The 20,664-nt window shown below is 45.5% G+C and overlaps 1 protein-coding gene across 1 annotated transcript; it reads left to right on the forward strand.

Moving 5' to 3' along the window:
- The first annotated feature begins 315 nt into the window (after positions 1 to 315).
- On the forward strand, positions 316 to 15,045 carry LOC149328749 (TNF receptor-associated factor 4-like). Its single transcript, XM_089561813.1, has 2 exons — positions 316 to 656; positions 13,672 to 15,045. The coding sequence occupies exons 1-2, from the start codon at positions 375 to 377 to the stop codon at positions 14,833 to 14,835; spliced, it is 1,446 nt and encodes a 481-aa protein (XP_089417939.1). The 5' UTR covers positions 316 to 374; the 3' UTR covers positions 14,836 to 15,045.
- Positions 15,046 to 20,664: the final 5,619 nt, after the last annotated feature.

The following is a 20,664-nucleotide window of genomic DNA, read 5'->3' on the forward strand; positions in this document are numbered from 1 at the left end:
ACACGAAGGCCAAAGTAGAACGCCTCGGTTCCTGTTACGAGGGCGGCTTTCACATCGGTCATGAAGAGTTTAGTCCAAACGAACTATAGGCGATTCTCTCTCACGGATCGTATGTATCGAAAAGCCGCAATACAGCATTTTAGTTCGAAGAGATAGATCCGAGAAAAAACTCGCTGATGCACTACAACGCTTCACTCTCGCCTCGTGCGCTCACATCTTCAAGCAACGGACAGGAGTACTACGAGATATCTACACGATTGTCGCCATGGCGATGAAAAAAGCAAAAAAGAGAAAGGGACGATAACAACGCCCGCTTGAGGTCTGGAAACGCCATTTCGAAGACTACGCCGCTTACTGAGTGCACGCGGTGGGCGATGCCTCCTGGATACCAGCATCAGCTCGTAGGGTTCTCCGCAGAACTGGACTGGAGGCCTTTGAAGTTTGTGAAGCCTATTCCTTCATACAGGGTGTGCGGCGCCTGTGGACTGGTTCGTGTTAAAACCGCACTGCTTCCTTGCACGCACACACTGTGCGAATCTTGCTACCAGCAGTGTGCGCAGGACGGCGCCTTCGTCTGTCCTATCGATGGCTGCCAGTTTGAGGAAGGCGACGTCTACCTTAAAAAGTTCTGCGCCGAGGAGCTACTCAGGAGAGAGGTGAGTTGGTTGCGAAGGGAAGAATGGGGCTTTCGCGAATTAATTCCAATTTTTGCTTTTCATCCGGTTGGCGCAACAGGGTATGAGCTGCTTGTGTGCTTAGAATAAAGCGCAGTTTCATTTCACATTCTTTGGTTCTCTCAGAATTGTCAAGGTTAGTACGGGTCGAAAAGATCCTGCAGGTGAAACGCCACGCAGAAAACTATAACTTGCGGTTAACTGTGTTGAAACGCCATCCATAGTTAAATAAAATGCAACGAATGTGCATGCCAAGTCAGGCGAACTAAAGGAGGGATAAGCTGCAACTGCAAAAATGATCACTTTCTCTAGCGACCGCAGTCGTAATGTACCCTGTTCGGAAATACCAACAGCGACGTAATCAAGCTTTTTTAACGGCCAGCCGCGTATATCTGAATGAAACAATTTAGTGTTTCCAATATTACAAATAGTTGGGAGTAAATGCTTCCAAAAATGTAAATAAATTCTTCGAAGCTTTGAACCTAATTGAGCAGCGCAGTTATGTACACCTAAACGCTAGAAATGGACACCGGTCGGGTTTCCGTGCAGCTAGGATGGGAGCTAATTTTACCTTCTAGGGAAAATAGTCCTGTTTATATTTATTGCAGCAATCAGCCTGAATGCGAAATCCTGACAGTCTCCCACAGCCGATCGATGTGACAGTGGGCTCAGATCTACTGCTAGAAAATGTCTGGCACCCAGCACTAATAAGCACGGCTTGTGCGTTAAGAGAGCGAAATGTGTCAGGCACGGCGTTCAATGGCTGCCGATTTCTTCGTTCAAGAGCGGAATAACGGTCAGATTTTGAGCAGGAGGCGGGTATCTCGGGCTGTGCGCTGGGCTGTGCGGTTGACGTTCATCGCGTGATAAGATGTTGCTGAGGGCAAGGTTCACTGGTATTATCACGAGCTTGACGCCATTGTTCACTCTGCTTGATCTACGAGCACGTTTTCGGTTTGGAAAAATGCTACTCAGTGTTTACTTCGTTATCTTGTGCTTTCGGTGATTGTCTCAACCGTCTTAGACTAACATCGCTCCATGTTCCTTGGTTGATGCGGCCACAACGCTGGCTCAACAGCTCTCACCTACAGCCGCTGATGCAAGGGTATTTGTATGCAAATAGAGTAACCGATATCTGAATGGAAGCGAAGCCGAAAAACGTCAGGGTTGTGTCAGGTGTCTGCGCGTGAACGAATATCAAGTGGTCTGAAGGAATCCGGCTCACTCAACTGCGGCGTCTCTCATAGTCCATGTGTCGCTACAGGAAGTTAATGAGAATAATTTTTAACTTAATTGTTGCTCTTTATAATCTCGGGTAGCCAGTTCTCATCCTTTCGAGTTGTTTAAATGATCGGGCTCTTCCTCGGCAAGTGGTAATATCAAGCTGGACTGCCAGATGTGGATAAGTTTTTCTAGAATTAAGAACTTTCTGTATAAGCTCTGTAGATTTCTTTGTATTCGCATGGCAGCGCTTCGGAGAACGTTAGCCAGGAAGATTTACAAACTTTGGTTAATTGCTGTGGAGACGAAGGAGACGCTCTAGGATTCAGTTTTAGCGCAACTAAATCAGGTGTGATGATTTTTAACGATACAACTGATTAGGTGCTTACAATACAAGGCCACGAAATACCGAAAGTGGCCGAATACAAATACCTCGGGATACGGCTAAACGAAGGGCAGATATACACGGAAAAGCATGAACAGGCTCTTAGGGCAAAAGGACGAAGAGACGCCGGGATAATGAAACATAGGGCATTATGGGGGTACAACAAATATGAAGTACTAAGAGGTATTTGGAAAGGAATAATGGTGCCGGGACTTACTTTCGGTAATGCGGTTCTGTGCTTAAGGGCAGAAGTTAAGTCGAGATTAGACGTAAATCAGAGAGCTGTTGGAAGATTAGCACTAGGTGCCCACGGCAAAACCACAAACGAGGCAGTACAAGGGGATATGGGCTGGGCATCGTTCGAGGCACGGGAAGCTAAGAGTAAAATACTATATGAAGAACGCCTGAGGAAATTGGACGATAACAGATGGGCAGCTAAGGTATTTAAATATTTATACAGAAAGAACGTTGACTCACAGTGGCGGAAAAGAACTAGAAAACTAACCAGTAAGTATGCCGGTCATGAGGACGGAGAAAGAAAGAGCATTAAACGACAGGTTAAAAACGCGGAAGTTAAAAATTGGATGAATTCAATGGAAAAGAAACATAGTTTAGAACAATATCGATTCTGGAAAAGGCAGATCAGGAAAGAATTTTTCTATGATAACTCAAGAGGCAGTGCCCTACTTTTTGAAGCTAGATCAGGGTGTCTTAAAACGCGCAGCTACAAAAAGAAATTTAACGAAGAAGATGACACATGTGCAGTGTGTGGTAGATCTGTGGAAACAATTGAACACCTCATAATCAAATGTGATGGTATCCATCCGGATGTCGATGCAGGCACAGTCACTCTTCCCGAGGCCCTAGGGTTTAAAGATAACAATGGTCATGTAAATAAATCTGCAGTGGAAGTCAGCAAAAAGCGATTGGAAGATTGGTGGCTGAAAAGCAGAGATGTGGCATAAGGTTAGAATTGTAGGAAACCGTAGGCAAAGGTGATGGAGAATCTTAATGAGAATTGCGAACACAGTAAACAAAAAAAATAATAATGAAGAAAGAAAAGCTGAACATGGTGGCAATTGCCACCACCCCGTTTCAAAGGGGGCGCTCCTATCCATCCATCCATCCATCCATCCATCCATCCATCCATCCATCCATCCATCCATCCATCCATCCATCCATCCATCCATCCATCCATCCATCCATCCACGACGACAAAATAAGCGGCAGAATATGCGCAGCCTGAAGGAAGTGAAGGAACTGGTACTCTAGGCGACCTAGCTCTAGCCAAGTTGTCCAAGTTTGTGGTAACGTATAGGAGGTTGTCTTAAGTACATGGGCATCTGTGGTGGGAAAATCGGAGCAGGAACCATGGGAAAAAAGACGGGAGAGGAGAGTACAGCGTTAAGCGTTTATCGCACGGTGTGCCTTAGAAGTATCCAGCTGAAGGTACCGTGAGAGAAGGGCACACGGAGAGATAGCGAACATTATCTCAAGGCCCCTAAAGTTCTTTGAAGCGCTAATTCATTGTATAGGCTTATAGCTCTCATCGCGTCAGATATGGAGTACATTGTTTAGTGCATATATTCTAGGCCAAGCTACGGTTACCTTTATTCGCCAGCGACAGCCTTCATAGCCTTTTCAACCGCAGTTCGTACCTAATCCTTCATCCTCCTTTCTTTTTTATTCCCTTGAGGTCCTAACCTAATCTGCGACGAAGGTTCGAACTGAGTTTGAATCAGTTGTCACGCCATTCCCTTTGTGCTAATTACCTCTACTTCCAAGCAATACGCGGAGAATACAGCCTTCCAATGATTCCCAAAAGGATGTTCTTGCGTATTTCGCTTTTTAATTCCACTGCATTAGCTGGGCCAAAAAAGGGAAGAAGTGTCCAGTGTAGGCGGCCGCGTCAATCCTTCACCTAACAACTGTGACAGGTGGCACGATTACGGTCGGTAGGACTGTTAGGAATAGCTAAAGCATGGTCGGCAGGCGTAGAGAAGGAACTCCCTATCGCTGGTCAAATGTTTTAGGGGACCCCGGACCCCGGTCAAATGTTTTAGGGGACCCCGGACCAGGACAAATTTTTCTTTAACTACGAAGTTTCTGAGAAAGCTGTATAGCTTTCCTTTGTAGCCGTATGGCTGCGCTTGGGTGGATGCCAATGAGTAATTACTCCCTTATTATAACTCCCTATCGCCACTGGTCAGAGAGAGGAGGGAGAAAGGGAATTCGAAATGACTCAGCAAAACTTACAATGATAACGATTGACTGCACAGAATGGTGTCAAATTGAAGTAGACTGTTGAATGAAGAATATGGAACCGCAAATAGAATCATTAAAACTTTCTGTTGGGCGATTTGGCAGTTCATCTATTGCTTATGAAGTTCATTTCTTATTCAGTGAACCCTTCTTTCGGTGTTTCTTCATCTTCTTGCATCTCTGACCTTCTACTGAGTCACATCGTTAGCGCTTGTGTCTGCGTTTCGTCTCTCTTGGCCGTGTCCTTGTTTGCGCTATAAAACCCTTCTACATCAAGATAAATAGAATCAGTTGGTGGGAGAAAGAACGATAACTAAGGATGACCCGGGACATGGAAAGATGAAGAAGATGGCCTCATCAATAACTAAAGTTGCTCGAGCGGTGCAAACATTATCATATTTCCGCCGCACCAGACCCATTGATCGCGCCTCATTTTCATGTCATCCCTTCTTCATCCTCTCGTGAGCACAGCAATAGGCTTTATCAGCGCGGCCAGATTTTAAAAGGGCTCTAGACCCTCTCTTCATGTAATACATACACTCGCTCAATCGCCTGGTTTTCCTGTCATTAACACCTGAGCTAAATAATACACTTCCACACATGGTTGTGATTACCTGATATGTGACTGAAGATATTCTGATATCCAACTCACTACATCGTCACCCATCATGACCTTCTTCTCTTCCTCTTGCCGAATGGCGAGTAACAAGCTAAATTTTTATCTTTCCGGCCAATCTCTTCGGGTTCTTTTCATTAAACTTATCTCTCTCTCTCTCTCTCTCTCACTACACTTCTACACGTGGCAGGAAACAAACAATTGCAGGCCAAATCTGACTCGCTCTTTCTGACTAGTTTTTAATGCCCCCCCCCCCCCCCCCCCCTACTCCATCTCACTCTCCTTTATAACGCTGTTAAGAAATGACTATTAGATTCTTTTAGACGTCACGGAGCGGTAATAGCCACTAAATGCTAGCAGCGTCACTACGGCATGTCGGGAAGTTCCGTCCGCCGGGGAACTGCCGCGCACATAGGCATCCGGCGGTTGGCCAGACTAAGTACGGCCGGCGGAAGAGCGCTCAATTTTTGACGTGCCAATAATGCCGAGAGGACAGGAAAGGCGCGAAGACAACAAAATTAAAATTTTTACTGCAGAACACTCAGCTTCTACAAAACGCATTAAAAAATTCTTGCTCAAGGATATTAGCGTAGCGGCCTCCTTTTCCTTCCCAAGAATACCGCACCTTTATTGACACCCGCTTTCAGAACCCCTTTAAAAATAAAACCTTCTTCTTCTGAATTATTGGGTGGTATTTTCAGATATATCGAAATACAAACATGACGGACAAATATTTGCCCATGAGAGTATGACGTTGTGGCATAATAGGGTGCCTACAGTCGCTTTACGGTCCACTGGCGCACCATTTTGCTGACATTGGCACGGTTGTTGCCGTCAAATGCTGCTTTATAATACACAAATTATTATTATTAATACTAATACAAATAATAATAATAATACCTTTGTTTTCCATCATAGTGATGAGGGAGGTAAGGAGAAAAATCTGGGTGATCGGCTTGACGACCTCCCCATCACCCGTACTCTAATTCGTAATGCTGATTAGTGGTCATAATTAACTAACTGCTCCCGTAATGCAACTTGTCTACTCTGCTGTGTGACGCGCTTGTACAATGCCTGCTCTATCCCGCTCAACCAACGTAGATTTAGTACACTCGGCTCCATGCACATAGGACAGTGGCTCGATTCCGCTTGACAGCCTTTTTGTCTTTTCTGGGAAACTGTTTTTCTACCCCTCTACGTTCTCGACCAATCAGTAATCTCCACTCACAACGACGCGTATGGTGGGTGTACCGCCCAGTGAGATTTTTCACTCTATCGCTTTAAAATTTGCAAGGTTAGAAATCTGTTTAAGGAGCGGCGGAGAACTGACGTAGTGTGTTATAGTTATAGGGGGGCGAATTGCTATAACAACCTCGCTAGGATGACATCGGAGAAGTCTGAAAACGATTGTTTTTACTGAACTCAAGCGATCCGTGCCGTGGCTTTCTTCATTTATCTTGAATTGGCGTTAAGCCTGGCAGAGCTTTGGTGGTCCGGGCACCCTCTCCGTTTCTTTTATGTTTCTTTTTTATTTTTTCCGAGAGGACCAGTAAAAAGTCTGGCTCCCTAGCAAAGACTGGTTAAAAAAGAGAACATCTGAAAGGAAGGTGTCGACCATGTCCTGATCTTTTAATCAGCCTCGTGTCATGTTAAGCTAGCTCTGTTGTCACGCGAACATTTCCGCCTGCAAGTTATACCATCTCTGTATGCACAAAAAAGGGAGCCGGCAGTTGGTAACCGTCATTGTCAGTCTGTGCATCTTGTCCTCCTGTGTTTCGTCAGCACAGGTTAATTTGAATTTTATTTAAAAAAAATCGCGCACTTATATTTCGAAGCCTAAACCTACTTGAGGTGCGCTTTCCTGTTTTCGGCACAAATGCTCTGAAGGGGTTTGCTTGCCCACATGTTGCTTTCAGCTCTGTTCGCTATAGCTTAATAACGGCGCCGGTTTAGTTGAAAATGGGCAAGGCGGAGGAACCAGCCTGTTTTATTCTTTTGTGAATGCAGTTGGGGCGTTTTAATTTTCTCTATGGTTGTTATGTTCCAGGCTAGTGACATCATGTCAGCTGATTGGAACGTAGCAAGGAAAATGGTGTCGTTACATCCCCAGACCGGATGTGTTGTCGCTTTCTGCAGAGGATTCAACAACTGCTAATTCCGTCGCATTATCAGCACGCAGTGAAATTAGGTGTCCGAGTGAATTTTTCTTAATGCAACCCAGGGTCTCCACCCTCGCTTCACCGCGACGTGATTTCCGGGTGCGACGTGACTTACTGGCGCATTCATTTTTAGAAGCAGTCGGGTTTCAATCTAGTCCCTCATGGCGCAGCCTTCCTGCTGCAAATCTTTAGCGAAGTGAGCCGTTTACATGGCATGGACACAAAAAAAAACGGTCTCGCTGCGACACTTACGCTTGGCATGGCTGCGAGAGTGTCGCAGCCATGCCAAGCTTAAGTGACACTATAGGGAAATATCAAGCCCTGCATAGAGGATACATTATTATTAAGAAAAGTTATTGGCATGTTTTTTTTTTTGCCCTGAATAGTGGAAATATACCTCAGAAAATCACAAATGAATGTTCGGAATGCATCTCTCATTGAAACCAAATGCGAAAAATGATATTCAGGGACCTTCTTGCTACAACGCATTTGCAACGAAGCTCTGCAACCTATCAGGGGCGCAACTTTCAACGACTGAAAACTCGGCAAGATACCGAAGTCAGCCCACGGGTTCCATGACCTATTGAGCTCGCCCTCACGGTGGCCAGGTGCAAGTTCAGGCCGCCTCAGCCGTCCAACTCTGCCCCACCAGCACCAAATGGTTGGTTCTATAGTGTAGAGAAGGCTCCCAAACAAACAACGTAAAGTTAACGAGGGCAGCCTCAGACTGTAAACAAACTGATGATTGCGCTCACGCATGTACAACTTGGCGACGGTAACGCGAGCGTGTGGTTTTCGGTGTGCTGTGTGCCGTCGCTGTCATGAAGTGTACACGTATGCTGTGAAGTATCCTAAAAGCCTGCGAGCAGCATTCACGCTCTAACGTAATAATTGAAACCACAACACAGTGCAAAATGTAAAGCGTATTTCAAATGAAACGGCTCACTGTGCTGCCAATTATCGCACATTTGTTCTCTAATACGCAGCAAGTGTCATCGCAGACATCTCTTACGATTGACTGTGCTGTTGTTTTTCCGATTTCCACGTTCGTGAATCGCTTCCTGTCGGCTGTAAGGCTTAAAGAACCACGTTATGTTGCGCCCAACTGCAGTCTGCCGCCTGTTGGCTGCAGCTGTCAGCACGAAATACGCGTATTCCTTACGAATATGCTTCAGTTCGTTAAACGCTTTTCTCGAGGAAACGCACGTGCCGGTAATACCAGTTTAACTTAAAATAACATCTGTATGCCACAGCTTCACCCTATAACATGCTCACTAGAATGTGAGGAGCTTAAGTCCTGTCTTACGAGCCGGCGCCTCACGTATTAGATGCATATGGTTTGTTGGCAATAACTTTATATTAGACCCACTTCAGTGGATCAGGTTAGGGTGGTTGAAGAGGCAGGGGAGTTGAACAGGATGTCGACGGGCCCTCGGGCCGCTCTGTATGACTGGACACTGTTGGGCCGCTGCGACCTTCAAGGCCCAGCCCATGATGCCAAGCTGTAGATGCGCCTCTGAGCTGCTCCTCCTGTGATTCCATCCCTTGGAAGCGAGGGTTCGTTTTGTTCTGGTGCTTGCGTATAAGTGACAGGTTGGCGATTTCTCCGCCTTATGCATATGGCCCGTGTTGGGAAACTATTTATTGATTCGAATTGATGTTGCATGCATGTGGTACTTCTGAGGTAATTTTCAGCATATCTCCGTGCATATTCGCCTTACCACTGAGCGCAAAGCATGATAGCACGCGCTCGCCACGGGCTTAACACGTCGATGACATGCATGCTTGCGTCTGTGTGCGTCGGAGCATACTAATAAAAAAAAACACTGCAGTTCAATAACGCGTGCAGCCTGCACAAAGTAGCTGATCTGACAGCTTAACTAAGAGCGATAGCGTTTCACCGGCCACTTAGAAAGCACAATGCAGAACGAATACAGTTGAGAGCTTGCGCTTCTTCACATGCTGCTGCCGACGCTCCAAGCAACCTCAGTCCACAGAATGTGAGACGAAAGATTCAGCTCTCCTTTTTGCGTACAGTTTTTTTCTCCGTGGCCTGTTTTGCACCGTTTTTTTTACGAAACTCTTCTCATTCTTGGCCATACGCTCACACCGCTGCTTTCATATAATACTGACATAAGGTCCCTAATGATTGCGTATAGCAATTGCTGAGAAAACGTATAATTACGTAACGCTCTGCTATTGTACGAATCATCATGGGGTGGAGCTACATGTACAGTCTTTGTCAAAAGTAACCAGGCTGCATGGTTTGCTTCTAGCTTGCATAGTGGAGCCCTTGTGGCTTTCCTAAAGATGAAAACGTGTTGGAAGATAAGAAGACTCCCAGTCCTTACCTTTAACGGCCATTTCAGTTTCAGGGAAGCTGTAAGGGCTCCATTGTACGAGCTAGAAGCAAACTATGCAGCCTGGTTACTTTTGACAAAGGCTGTACTTTGCTTTACTCCTACACAATTTTTTGGCTGATTAAGCCTTCGTTTTCAAAAAAAAAATTAATTTTCTATCACGTGAAGCTAGTATTCTGCTTTAGTATCCTTTTGAGAAAAACGCGCCGCATTCAACATGGCGCGAATTGCTTGGACGTCCGTGCCGCTGTAATGAGGCCCACCCTGCGACCGTCGTACTTAACGTGCTCACGACCCCATCCAGTGTTGACACCAGCTGTCGGGAGAAGCAGCACTGAGCCTCCACGTATTCAGTCAGAGTGACGCTGTGCAATAGGCCCGAGAGTGGAGCCCAAGCACGGGAGAGGGCTCCGGCAATCTTACAACAGACGCTTTACAGCCCCGTATCATGGGGGCTTCCGTCTTTAATCACGTGATCACGCCGCCACTACACGCCTCCTGACAGCTCGGCGCGCGCCTCGTCGCGACAGCTGCTGTGTCTGATGGATCTGTTCCTACAGACAATATTTCGTCTGGTACGGTTGTAAAATAGTGGGAAGATGACACTACGGATTGGCGAAAGCTTCGAAGGATGTGCGAGAACCCTAATTTGATCCCTTGAGGCGTGAAATTGTGATCGGGCTTCATGCAGCTGAGACCTGCTGAGCGCTCCGCCTCTTCGAGCCAGCGGATTGATCGCCTGAATGCTAGTCTTTGCATCCTCTGAAGGGTTTCCTTATTGATGTTTTAATGTCATTATCTCAAATGGCAAGGCTTAATGCTCCTGCGGCAGCACAGGTTGTTGTACGTATTGTGTACTTGCACGCAGACACCACACAAAACGCTCACATACACATCGTGCGCAGTTGTTTACAACCTGTTCACAAAGCTTAAGAAGCCCAAAATATTTTCTACCGGTTTGTTTAACATAGAAAAGCGGCAAAAATAAATAGATACACTAATGTGGATTATCATGGTAGCAATACCATGCATCAAGCAGCCTTCACAAGATGGCGTGCAATCGTTTTGAAGGGTTCCACGGTACTGTAAACTAAAATAATTGTTATAACGTATGCATGGCAACGCGTTCATACTACCCGAAGGTCACAATTAAATCAGTCTTACATATAAAATTGTGGTACGCTCGAAGCTCGGCATGCAGACATGAAAATGCTCCAAGTATCATTTGTTGTAAGTAATCAGCTTCACTCTAAGCCTGCGGAATCACTTTTAGTGAATGTCTCGCATGGACAGCGATGAAGTGACAACTACCCAGCACAGCAGCCGTAACGCCATTCCTTTATACCGAACATCGTCCACAAAAACCGCGCTACTTCGAGCGAAGCTCAACATTAAGAAGGCGTGTAGTACGCCGACTGACGGTAAGCGTCGTCCGCTCGCATGGCTGCGCACTACACAACAGTAGCGGCATTTAGGAGCGTAAGTCGTTTTTTATCCCGTTTATAATTCGTCCCCGGCCGCGCCTTTTATTAATGACCTCACAACTTAACTTACGAGCAATGGGGTCTCAACACACTGCGCAGCAACTGAAAGCACGAGGTGACAGTTTGTTCATGCGGCTATGTTGTGCGCTTAGTCTCTCAAAATTTCCAAGATCGAAATCTTTCTATGTAGGTCATCTAGCGCTCGCAAACGTATCTGTGGAGTTCGCCTGTTTGGAAAGGGTGCCCGCAGGACGGGCGCTAACCGGGGCAACATGGTCCTTGTGCATTTCGTTTCCGTGAAGCTTGCAAAAATCGCATACCACACATCAAAGGTTCAGAAAGAAAACAAACTTTATGCAGAAAAGAGAAGATACAGAGGATTTCACAGTCACTCGTACGAGCACACACAAAATGACTAGCAAACCTATGTAATTCGTACAAGTTACACTAGAGAAAGATTACAATGCAAAAGAATTATTGCACTTCAAGTGGACTAACCAAAAGATAAAGGCAAACAAACAAAGCACAATTTGTTCACCAGGCACACCGACAGCCCGATGAACAGAGGTTCATGACGGTGCTGTCCCGCTGACTAGCGCGTTGCCTCGTTGGACAGTGGCTGGGCGAGTGGTACTGTCCCGGGAGTTGAGCGGGCGCGCTTCTCTGAAGCTTAAACGGCGGCTCGTGTTCAGAGACAGCGGTGAACGCCCTTCATATATAGGCAAGCTCCACGTCTGTTCGTTCTCCGCGCCAAAGCAGGAACGCACATACACATAGCACCAGCTGTGCCATTTCCTTCTCTCTTTCGCGCCGGGCGCGCGTCCCCATTTGTCAGGCGCGGACACTGGTTTCGAGATTCTTCGAGATCTTTCTTGTGTTGCGCCGCCTCTGGCACATGAGCGAAGAGAGAGAGGGCATCATTTAGCACACTCAAGGCTAAGCGCTCTCCGTCATCATGAAGTAGAAACTAGCCCGATATTCTGGACGAATCTATGGGGGCGAGGGCAGCAACACACAAAATGCTGGGTGCTCTCCGGGTTTTCCTTCTTCCCTGTTCGAATAGAGCGCGCTGGCGAGATCGCTTCGGCGCGGCGCTGGTTTTTTTTTTTTTCAGAAATGCGCCGAATGCGCCGTGCTCCACTACCACATAATCATGTTAGAAACCTTCAATGCGGCCATGTCCACGTATGTCGCGCAAACTTAGCCGTCTTCTCTCATGACAAAGATGCTATGGCGAGGGGGGGGGGGCTGTAAACAGCGTCATGTTGGGCGTCTGCGCAGTAGCAGCGGTTCTAAGATTAGTGAAAAAGCTGTCTGAGGTGATCGAGTACATAAATCGCGTTTCGGATGCCACATATATAAATGCGTCCGGGCTAGAACGTTAGTTCCTGAACGCTACATGGACGACGGAAGTCAGAACCATGCACAAACCCCACAAGTCGTACAAAATAAGAACACCCTCGGGCCGCGCACCACTAACGCGCCACACTCGAACATGGTCCAGTTTCCTCCAAAACTACTTTCACACCGTAGAGCAGTCCTTTCGGCACTCGTAAAGCACAAACACGGTCACCACACACATAGGTGTGTCATTGTGCGCTTAAAATAATCCTGCACTTTCAATATACAATGTGATCTAGTTAGCGCTAGTCAACGGCCTAACAGCCGGTTACCTCACCATATGCCATTTTTTCTCAGTGCGTCACTGACATCAGCGCGCTGCAAGCCTTGGGTATGATGCTTGCGCAAAAGGAATATTTCTTTGTCTTCAGCACTCTACTTATGGTGTGCAAAAGTCATAAAACCCATTATGCTAAAAATCTGTTTCTGCGACTGTATTCTGCAAGACATTCCTTGTAGTTTTATCGTAATTGTTTCAACCAGACTTACAGATGTTGGAACGATACGCTTAGGCTTGAAGTGCTGATTTAGACATTAAGCGAGAGCTAGCGTAATCGCTGCGAATTTTTGTTCTTAAACTGATGCCCTTGTTTCCTCTTTGCTCACATATTTTTTTCATGGTTTGTAGGTTCTCACGTCACATTTATCTTTCAAAACTTCCGGAATCATCTCCCGACTGCGCGTCCGATTTGATGAAGATGAATGTTCCCCAAAGTGATGCTTGTGGGGCTTGAAAACTGTGGTCCCGTGATGAAATTAGGCGTTTCTCTAGACTCAGGACCATGAATCTAGCGAGAGGAAGGTGCTGGTTGTAAAGACATTATCTCAGGCTGAATCACGCGTAGTCCGGCGGCGCAAGCTTTCTCATTAGCAGATCTCGCTGAGCAATAGAGATAATCCTACAGTTTCAGCAAAACCCCTAAAATATGAATGTGTTTTATGGGAATTTAAACTAAGCACTCTTCCTGACGGTCAGTTAAAAATGCCTTAGTTGCCCTTTGTATCGGTTATACTAGATGCTTAAATTTTAAAAGACCATCACGACAACCGAGATCATACATCCTTAAATACGATGGCTCTGAAAATTCTCCTTTCTTTTACTCTCGCAGGTGAAGTGTTGGAACGAAGAAAGCGGGTGTGGAGCAGTGCTTCCTGCATCCAAAATCCTGCAGCACTTCCACCGTGAATGTCGACACCACTCTATTGGCTGCCCAAAGTGTTCGAATACAATTCTGTGCTCCCACATATGTGCACACTGGAGGTCGGAGTGTGGCACTGCATCAACGTCTCCCGCATCCGAAAGCGAAGGGGGTGCAAGCCGCGAGGACGAGACTGGAATTTTTACATCCATCCGAAAAGCCTTGCAACTGCAGGGCGGTCAGCTGAAGCAACTTCTGGAGCGGGTGCTCTTTGAAAGTAGCACCAACAGCGACCGACTGAACGAAATCAGTCAAGCGGTGAACAACTGCCGCGAAGCAGTGAGAGAAGTCTCTCAAGGCATAAGTAGCGTGAAGGACACAGTGGGGATAAATATGGCCCAAGGAACGATTCAACAAAGTGACTGCCTGAAAAAATATTCGGATGAAGTGGTAGCGGTTAGCCAAGAAACGAAGGAGCGTTTCATTTCAAGCAGTGATGCTCTCAGCACCATTTTCAACAGTATACGTTCATTGGAAACACTACTGAAAGATTGGTGTGCAAAAGTGGCTGGAGAAAAGCGTGGCAACGACTGTCACCTTGCAGGCGACTCCACGAGGGCTACGGAGCAAGTGGCAGAAAGTAACAGTGCAATGGTCTGCGTAGACAAAGTAGTGCCCACATCATCTCCCCTACAGGCATCAGAATGCGAGTTTGTCATGCAACATGTAAAACTGATAACAGATACAACAGTGAAGCAAGATGTGGCTGCTTTTAGGAGTGAGGCGGTATACCTCCGAGGTTACTGTATCTCCCCCGGTTTCTATGTTTGCAATAAGAATGACAGTGCAGAGTTGCGTGCACTCTTCATCCTGCACAAAGGCGTCATGGACGACGTTGCTAAGTGGCCGTTCAGGAAGGGGTTCAAACTTCTTGTCATGCATCCAAAGGGAGGCGTAGCACGTGTGCTAGAACGGCAGCGTACCGATGGCTCAAATCCTTGTTGCCAGAGACCGCGGAATGGACATGTACAATATCCATTCATTTCTTCCAAATGGCTGTCCATCCAAGATCTCATCCATGACGGCTACGTGCAAGACGACCAGCTTCGACTGAAGTTCGAGCTTCTACCATGAAATGAGTCTGAAAGTGAGTTGAGGTAATATGAGCATCGTCACACTCAAGCAACTTAAACATATTAGTTTTTGAGACAGAGTTGTGCGCGTGAAATCACCAGTATTGGCTAAAGATTTGTAGCCAGTTTCCGTACGAGTTTGTTTCTGGGCGTATTTCCTGTTTTGCTGTACATCAGTTCAGAAATAAAGTACCCTCACCGTACTGTCCAATTGTTGCGAGGATTATGTTGTTCAATACACGAAGAAGCATTTTCATGATAATAATGATTGCAACTCTCTGTACTGCATGACTAATATGTATATCACTATTATTATGCTTCTGTGTGAAATTGGGCGGGTATTCCTTTGTCTACTAAGGTCTACAGGGAGACCTGGTTATGCAAAGCCAAAAGGGCCCCGCTCTAATTTCGTTGTTGTTGCTTCGTTATAGAGGGACACGACCTTGTTTCGCAACTTTGGTCTAACAATGGGCTTACCTGAAACTGTGTACATTTTTCGATACAATTTCTATGGTGTTTAATCTTTGTTTGATGTGTGTGTTAGAGGCTTGCACGCACGCTTTGAACACCCATGACTTTGTGGAGTTGGCGGGCCCACACAGAATGCGTCACATTTTGGATAGCTTTAGATAGAGGCTGCCGGCAGCCGTCCACAAGTCAGTGCACACACATTTCACTGCCAAAAAATTGCAAACATAACAGCAAAAGAAACCAGATTTAACTACGAACCTCTCGGTGGACACCTCAAGCGCACCGTGAGGGAAACGAGCAAGATGGAAGTGAAAGAAGACAAAAACAAAGAGGTGCCATCGTACAAGTCTTAGGAATAACTTCAACCACCTGACGTTCCCTAATGTCGTTGTAACTCTGCATTCACCACCTACGCCGTTATGGCCGAAGCCCTGAGTTACCCAATTAGCCTTCGTCTGCCAGGGCAAGGGGGACCGCCGTCTACAAGTCCCTAGGCCCTCGTAGCACATTGAAGCAGCCACGGAGGCGCTTTGCAAGTCAAGGCTGCTCAATGAGCAGAGCACTCTGTAACGCTCAATTGCTGAAGCTGCGCCAGACCACACACGCCCTTCCCACGACACCCCCTGGGTTGGCGGTCTTGCAGCCTCGAGACAGCTCCATTCACCTGCCTGTTTTTTATCAAGATTAACGCCAGATCCTCACGCGGAATACAATGCACGCTCATTGAGCGTGTGGGGGTCGACGTGAATAATTTATTAAATACAAATAAAAAGAAAGCATCCCAGCAACAAGCCTTCGTATCATTCGGGTTCAGTGACAAGGCGGCGCCCGTGAACTGCCCTGCTTACTGACAGAAATCGGCGCAAAACTGGAAGAATGAAATATATTTAATAGCGCCCGCCTGTTTTGTCCGTCGTATTCCCGCCATCGCTGTGTTATGGCGCGACAGGGTTAAGGAGTTCGCGTCGCAGGAAATCCGGCTTACTCGTCACGGTCGGCGTTGACGTCGCTCAGCGTGAATGAAAAATCCACGAAAGTTTTCAATAAAGGCAAACTAGGGCGCAGGCGTACACTCGGATCATGTAGCCTTATGGTCGCTTCCCAACGTGCTTGCCGGATCTGGAGCAAGCAATACAGCGTGGCAGGTGGCTGTTAAATTGTTGATTGGTCGCGAGCGGTTCCCCGGGAAGAGAAACCTGGGGTGCGTAACCTTCGACGACAGCAGCAGCGGCCATCGCAGGGCAGTGGATCATCGCTTAACTGCGGCACCGCTCCACCAGGAGTGATGGGAGGCTTTCGAGAGACATATGAAGGTAAAGTAGATAATGACCTATTGTGCATTGTTGGGACTGATGGGGATGCAATGTTGAGTTAGGGCTATGGCGGGCTCGTATTAAGCAGCCCGGTAACTTGAGACGCGAGCCAGTTTGATTGAAGTTTTCCCCCTTTTTACGGATGTTCTTCCATGCAATAAAGAAAAAAAAAGAGCTGGCATGGCGGAGTGGTAGCGTGCTCGTTTCGCACTCTGTAGACCCAGGTTCGATTCCCCAACTCGATGAATTTCCTACTCGATTTTATTTATTTGACTGGTCCCACTTTAAAGGTTAATTAGGCTGATTGGTTAATTAACTAACTAAATTCAGTCCCACTTGCTTGGAGCATCACTATACGATCCCTTTAATTGGTTGCATGGTTACTAGCCAATGTACAATTGGCCCCGTTTGAAATTTGCGCACTGTGACGTCACGACCGTTTCGACCAATTGAAAAGCGTGACATTTCTGTCGACAACTGCTGCTTACAACGGTGTGACATTAAAGGCTTTTTGCCTTAAAAGCTCGCTTTAAAAGAAATGGAAACTTCCCCGGCTGTAACCCATAAAGACTCCAACTCGTTACAGCACAGTTATCCGTCGGAAATGCTTTACGCCTTGTCATCATGACCAAAAAGACCGGAACCTCTTTGTTTATAAACTCCTGACGCAAACAGCGTGTTGGCGTCTCTCTCTGCACATCGCATGCTCCCCGGGAACTCGAAACCACGAGACCCAGCAAATAGACGTGGCGGCCGTCGGCCGTCGGCGCCATATACTTTCCGCCGCTGTAGTGCTTGTCGGACACTCCGAAACCAAGCTCAGCACACCGAAGAAGCAGTTAAAGAGGAAGCAACCGTGGACCGCTGAGAACCATAAAATGTATTCTCATTGTTGAGTTCCTGGATGCTGCTATAGGTTAGGTCTTGGTGTATTACTATGCGTTATTTCTTTTAGACTAATGCAGCCCTACCGAAAAAGGTTTCATATAGAGGAGCCCAAAAAGGAACATGTTTCAAACATACCAAGAAATTCTGAAGAAAAGCATTCCTAAACAGGAAATGATTTAACAACGGAATTTTTGTTTTCACTTCTTGAAAGATTTCACTTTAACAATCAATATATTCACAGATATTCCTTTGACAGGCTTATATTTTTTGCTATTAACGTATTGCTATCGTCAAAATCGTTCTCCATTGGATTGCTAAAGCCAGCTTAACAGCCCTATTTCGGTGATGGAAAAAAAGAAAGAATTTGCTACGTATCAGAATGATGAATCGGTACCTTCAATATTTACAAAACAGAACCATTCAATATTAAAATATTAAAAATTTTTTGTTCTCCCTTAACCTCATGGTTTGTGCCTTTTCGTATGTTGTAATTTTCTATTAACTGATGCTAGTCTTCACGCACGCCTTCGATCCGCATTATACGCCAAGGTACAGATGGGATGTAACGATTACTTAATTATGTGGCCTCTGCACTTTTTGCACACTTCACAACTGATGTAAATCAAGAGCGCTAATTGAATCAGCTGATTAGAAGCATTGCTTTCTTTAGAATAACCAGAACGTTTCGATGAAGTTTATAGCTAACCCTTCACGGAACAAGAAATACCATTGTAACACCTTCTTTAAAGTTTTAACTGGTAACTTGATAACTGGGGAATGCTTTTTCAACATTTTGATTCTATATAGCTTTCTGTAGGAACGTCGTGAATGGAAATTTTTTGGGCTGTAAAAAGTGCGCTGGGATGCAGATAGCAACGAGAGGAAAATTGTGGTTTTTTCCGTCTGTTTATTCACATCCAATATTGCTCCGCATTGAAAAATACGAAATATTATAATTGTCACAATTATTTCTTCAAGCTTCGAAGTTCTCGTCGACAGAAAGCAACCTTCGTGGAAGGCCTCTTTATGGAATACCAATTTTTTTAACGTAGCATGACGAAACGCTCGGAAATTACGCACTAACAGGTGATACGGCTTCATCGATGTAAATTTTCTTGATGTTTTCGCGCCTGTGAGAACCAGTTGACGACTATTGTGTTAAACTGTTCAATTGGTACTGCTTTTGACCCTATGATAGGGAAAGACGACAGCTTCTGTCGGTGCCGCAGCGGCTCGGGAATAAAGAGGCCTTAAGAATTAAATGTCAGACTGTATAAGCTACAATATATAGTACGTACGAGTTGCACCGTGGTTGAGCATTCATGAGCTGCTTAACTGGCCCCCTGTCCAGCTCTGAAATCAGTTGCGCTGCGCAAGTCGCGCCAGGATGATGTACACTTGTTTCTCGGGATGATTACTGCGCCGATCGGCAGCTTTCTGCTCTGATTGAACGCTGTCGATGATGTGCACAGCACACGCATTACCTGGTGGCAGGGTAAACTTCTGTTCAAAGCTGAACTCGCAGGAAACAATTTTGCTTCGTTTCATTCCTGGTTTCACATCACTGCGCTTTTTCTGGGGGTGTAATACCAAAAAAATTTCGGTGCCAAGCCGACCACAAGTATATCCCGCTTACTAGGGTTTGTGATGGAGACGAAGACTGCAGCCCCAGTAGGAGTAAGAAGGGATTCTTTGCTTTCTATTTAAATATATTAGAAATGTTGTTTGCGCCAAGAAAGGTTGTGACTATCTTTCGCGCACTTTTTATTTGTGCATCTGTAGCTCGTCAACACTTCCCCTCCGCAATGAACAAGTTATGCAATATGCCGTGTCACATGGGACCACTCGGAGTGCAAAATGACATTGTCTTTTGTTAATGAAAAGCAATGTAATAAAGTAATGCAAGGTCTGAAAGAGGACGAAAGCAGTATGCGTTTTTTTTTTCAGAACATCTCATTTGAAATATATAAATGAAGTGGACGCAGAACTTAGACAAGGGCCAAGAAGAAACACATACGACGAATGAGAAGCGCTTGTGAGTTGTCGTATGTGGTTCTTCTCGGCCCTTGTCTGAATATTTTGTTCACTTCAATGATATCATGCAAAGGGAACTTGGCCTTGGAGCACGTTCTTCTGATCTCATTTTAACCAGCTCTGTAAGTAGAATCTTTTGATTTAAGGGTGATGAAACAGGGAATCTTAAACAAGTTTTCAGAAAGATAAATCGATTTTATTTTTTTTTTATTCTGAGAACAGTAAACTTCAATAGGCCGAGGCTCCTGAGGACATCCAGTTAAATGCTTGGAAGTTCAAAACAGAAGTTCCATTTTCGCCTTTAGGAATTATTTGCAATATTAATTTAGCATTAGAACAATATTCCAAACTGGTATTCAGAGCGGCTGCCTCAATCTTGTATTCGCCATGCAACGAGCCTTGTATTCACCATGGTCGAATCAAGATTCAGCATCTGAATTCAAATCGTCCTTTGAAACAAGCACTTCGGTTATGAGGAGCAAGAAAGTTGCTACGGATGGTCGATTAGAAAACGCCCTAAGTTTTTTTAGGATTCAGAATGTTTCCACTGTGTGAATCTTTATTCTGTTGACTTGAAGGCCAGTGGTTCCGATTTTCGCTTTGTTTCAGGTCTCTCATAACATATAGAGGATGAATTCTTTTATCAAAAGAGTGTTTTGTTCATTTTCTGAATTTCTACAATCGCATCATCTAAGCTTACCCTTTCGTTCTGGTTTGTATAGTGCAGTGTGGCAGACGCACTATTCGTCACATTATTTATTTATTTATTTTATTTACTTGTCGTACTACTCAGGGCCAGAGGCATTATAGAGGGGTAGTGGCAAAACACAAGACTAAGATTATAAAATACAGCAAAAAGACCAATTTATATAACTTCGTAGTATACAATGCTAAGTGTAGCTTCGCGGAACAACTCGTAATTATTTATGCCGGCAACATCTATGCGAAGGTGATTCCAGTCACGCGAAGTACAACATGAGTGATGTTGTTTTTGTATTTTTATATCCATAAATTTATGCGCCTTTTAGCACAGTTAGTACGCCCATACATTATATTTTAAGAAGGGCCCCTTGGATGGGAGTGAAATTTGTTTTTTATAGTGTTGAGCAATAAAATATGGCATT

The sequence above is a fragment of the Amblyomma mixtum genome, chromosome 9, assembly GCF_055824585.1.
Source record: "Amblyomma mixtum isolate Tamu chromosome 9, ASM5582458v1, whole genome shotgun sequence".
NCBI lineage: Eukaryota > Metazoa > Arthropoda > Arachnida > Ixodida > Ixodidae > Amblyomma > Amblyomma mixtum.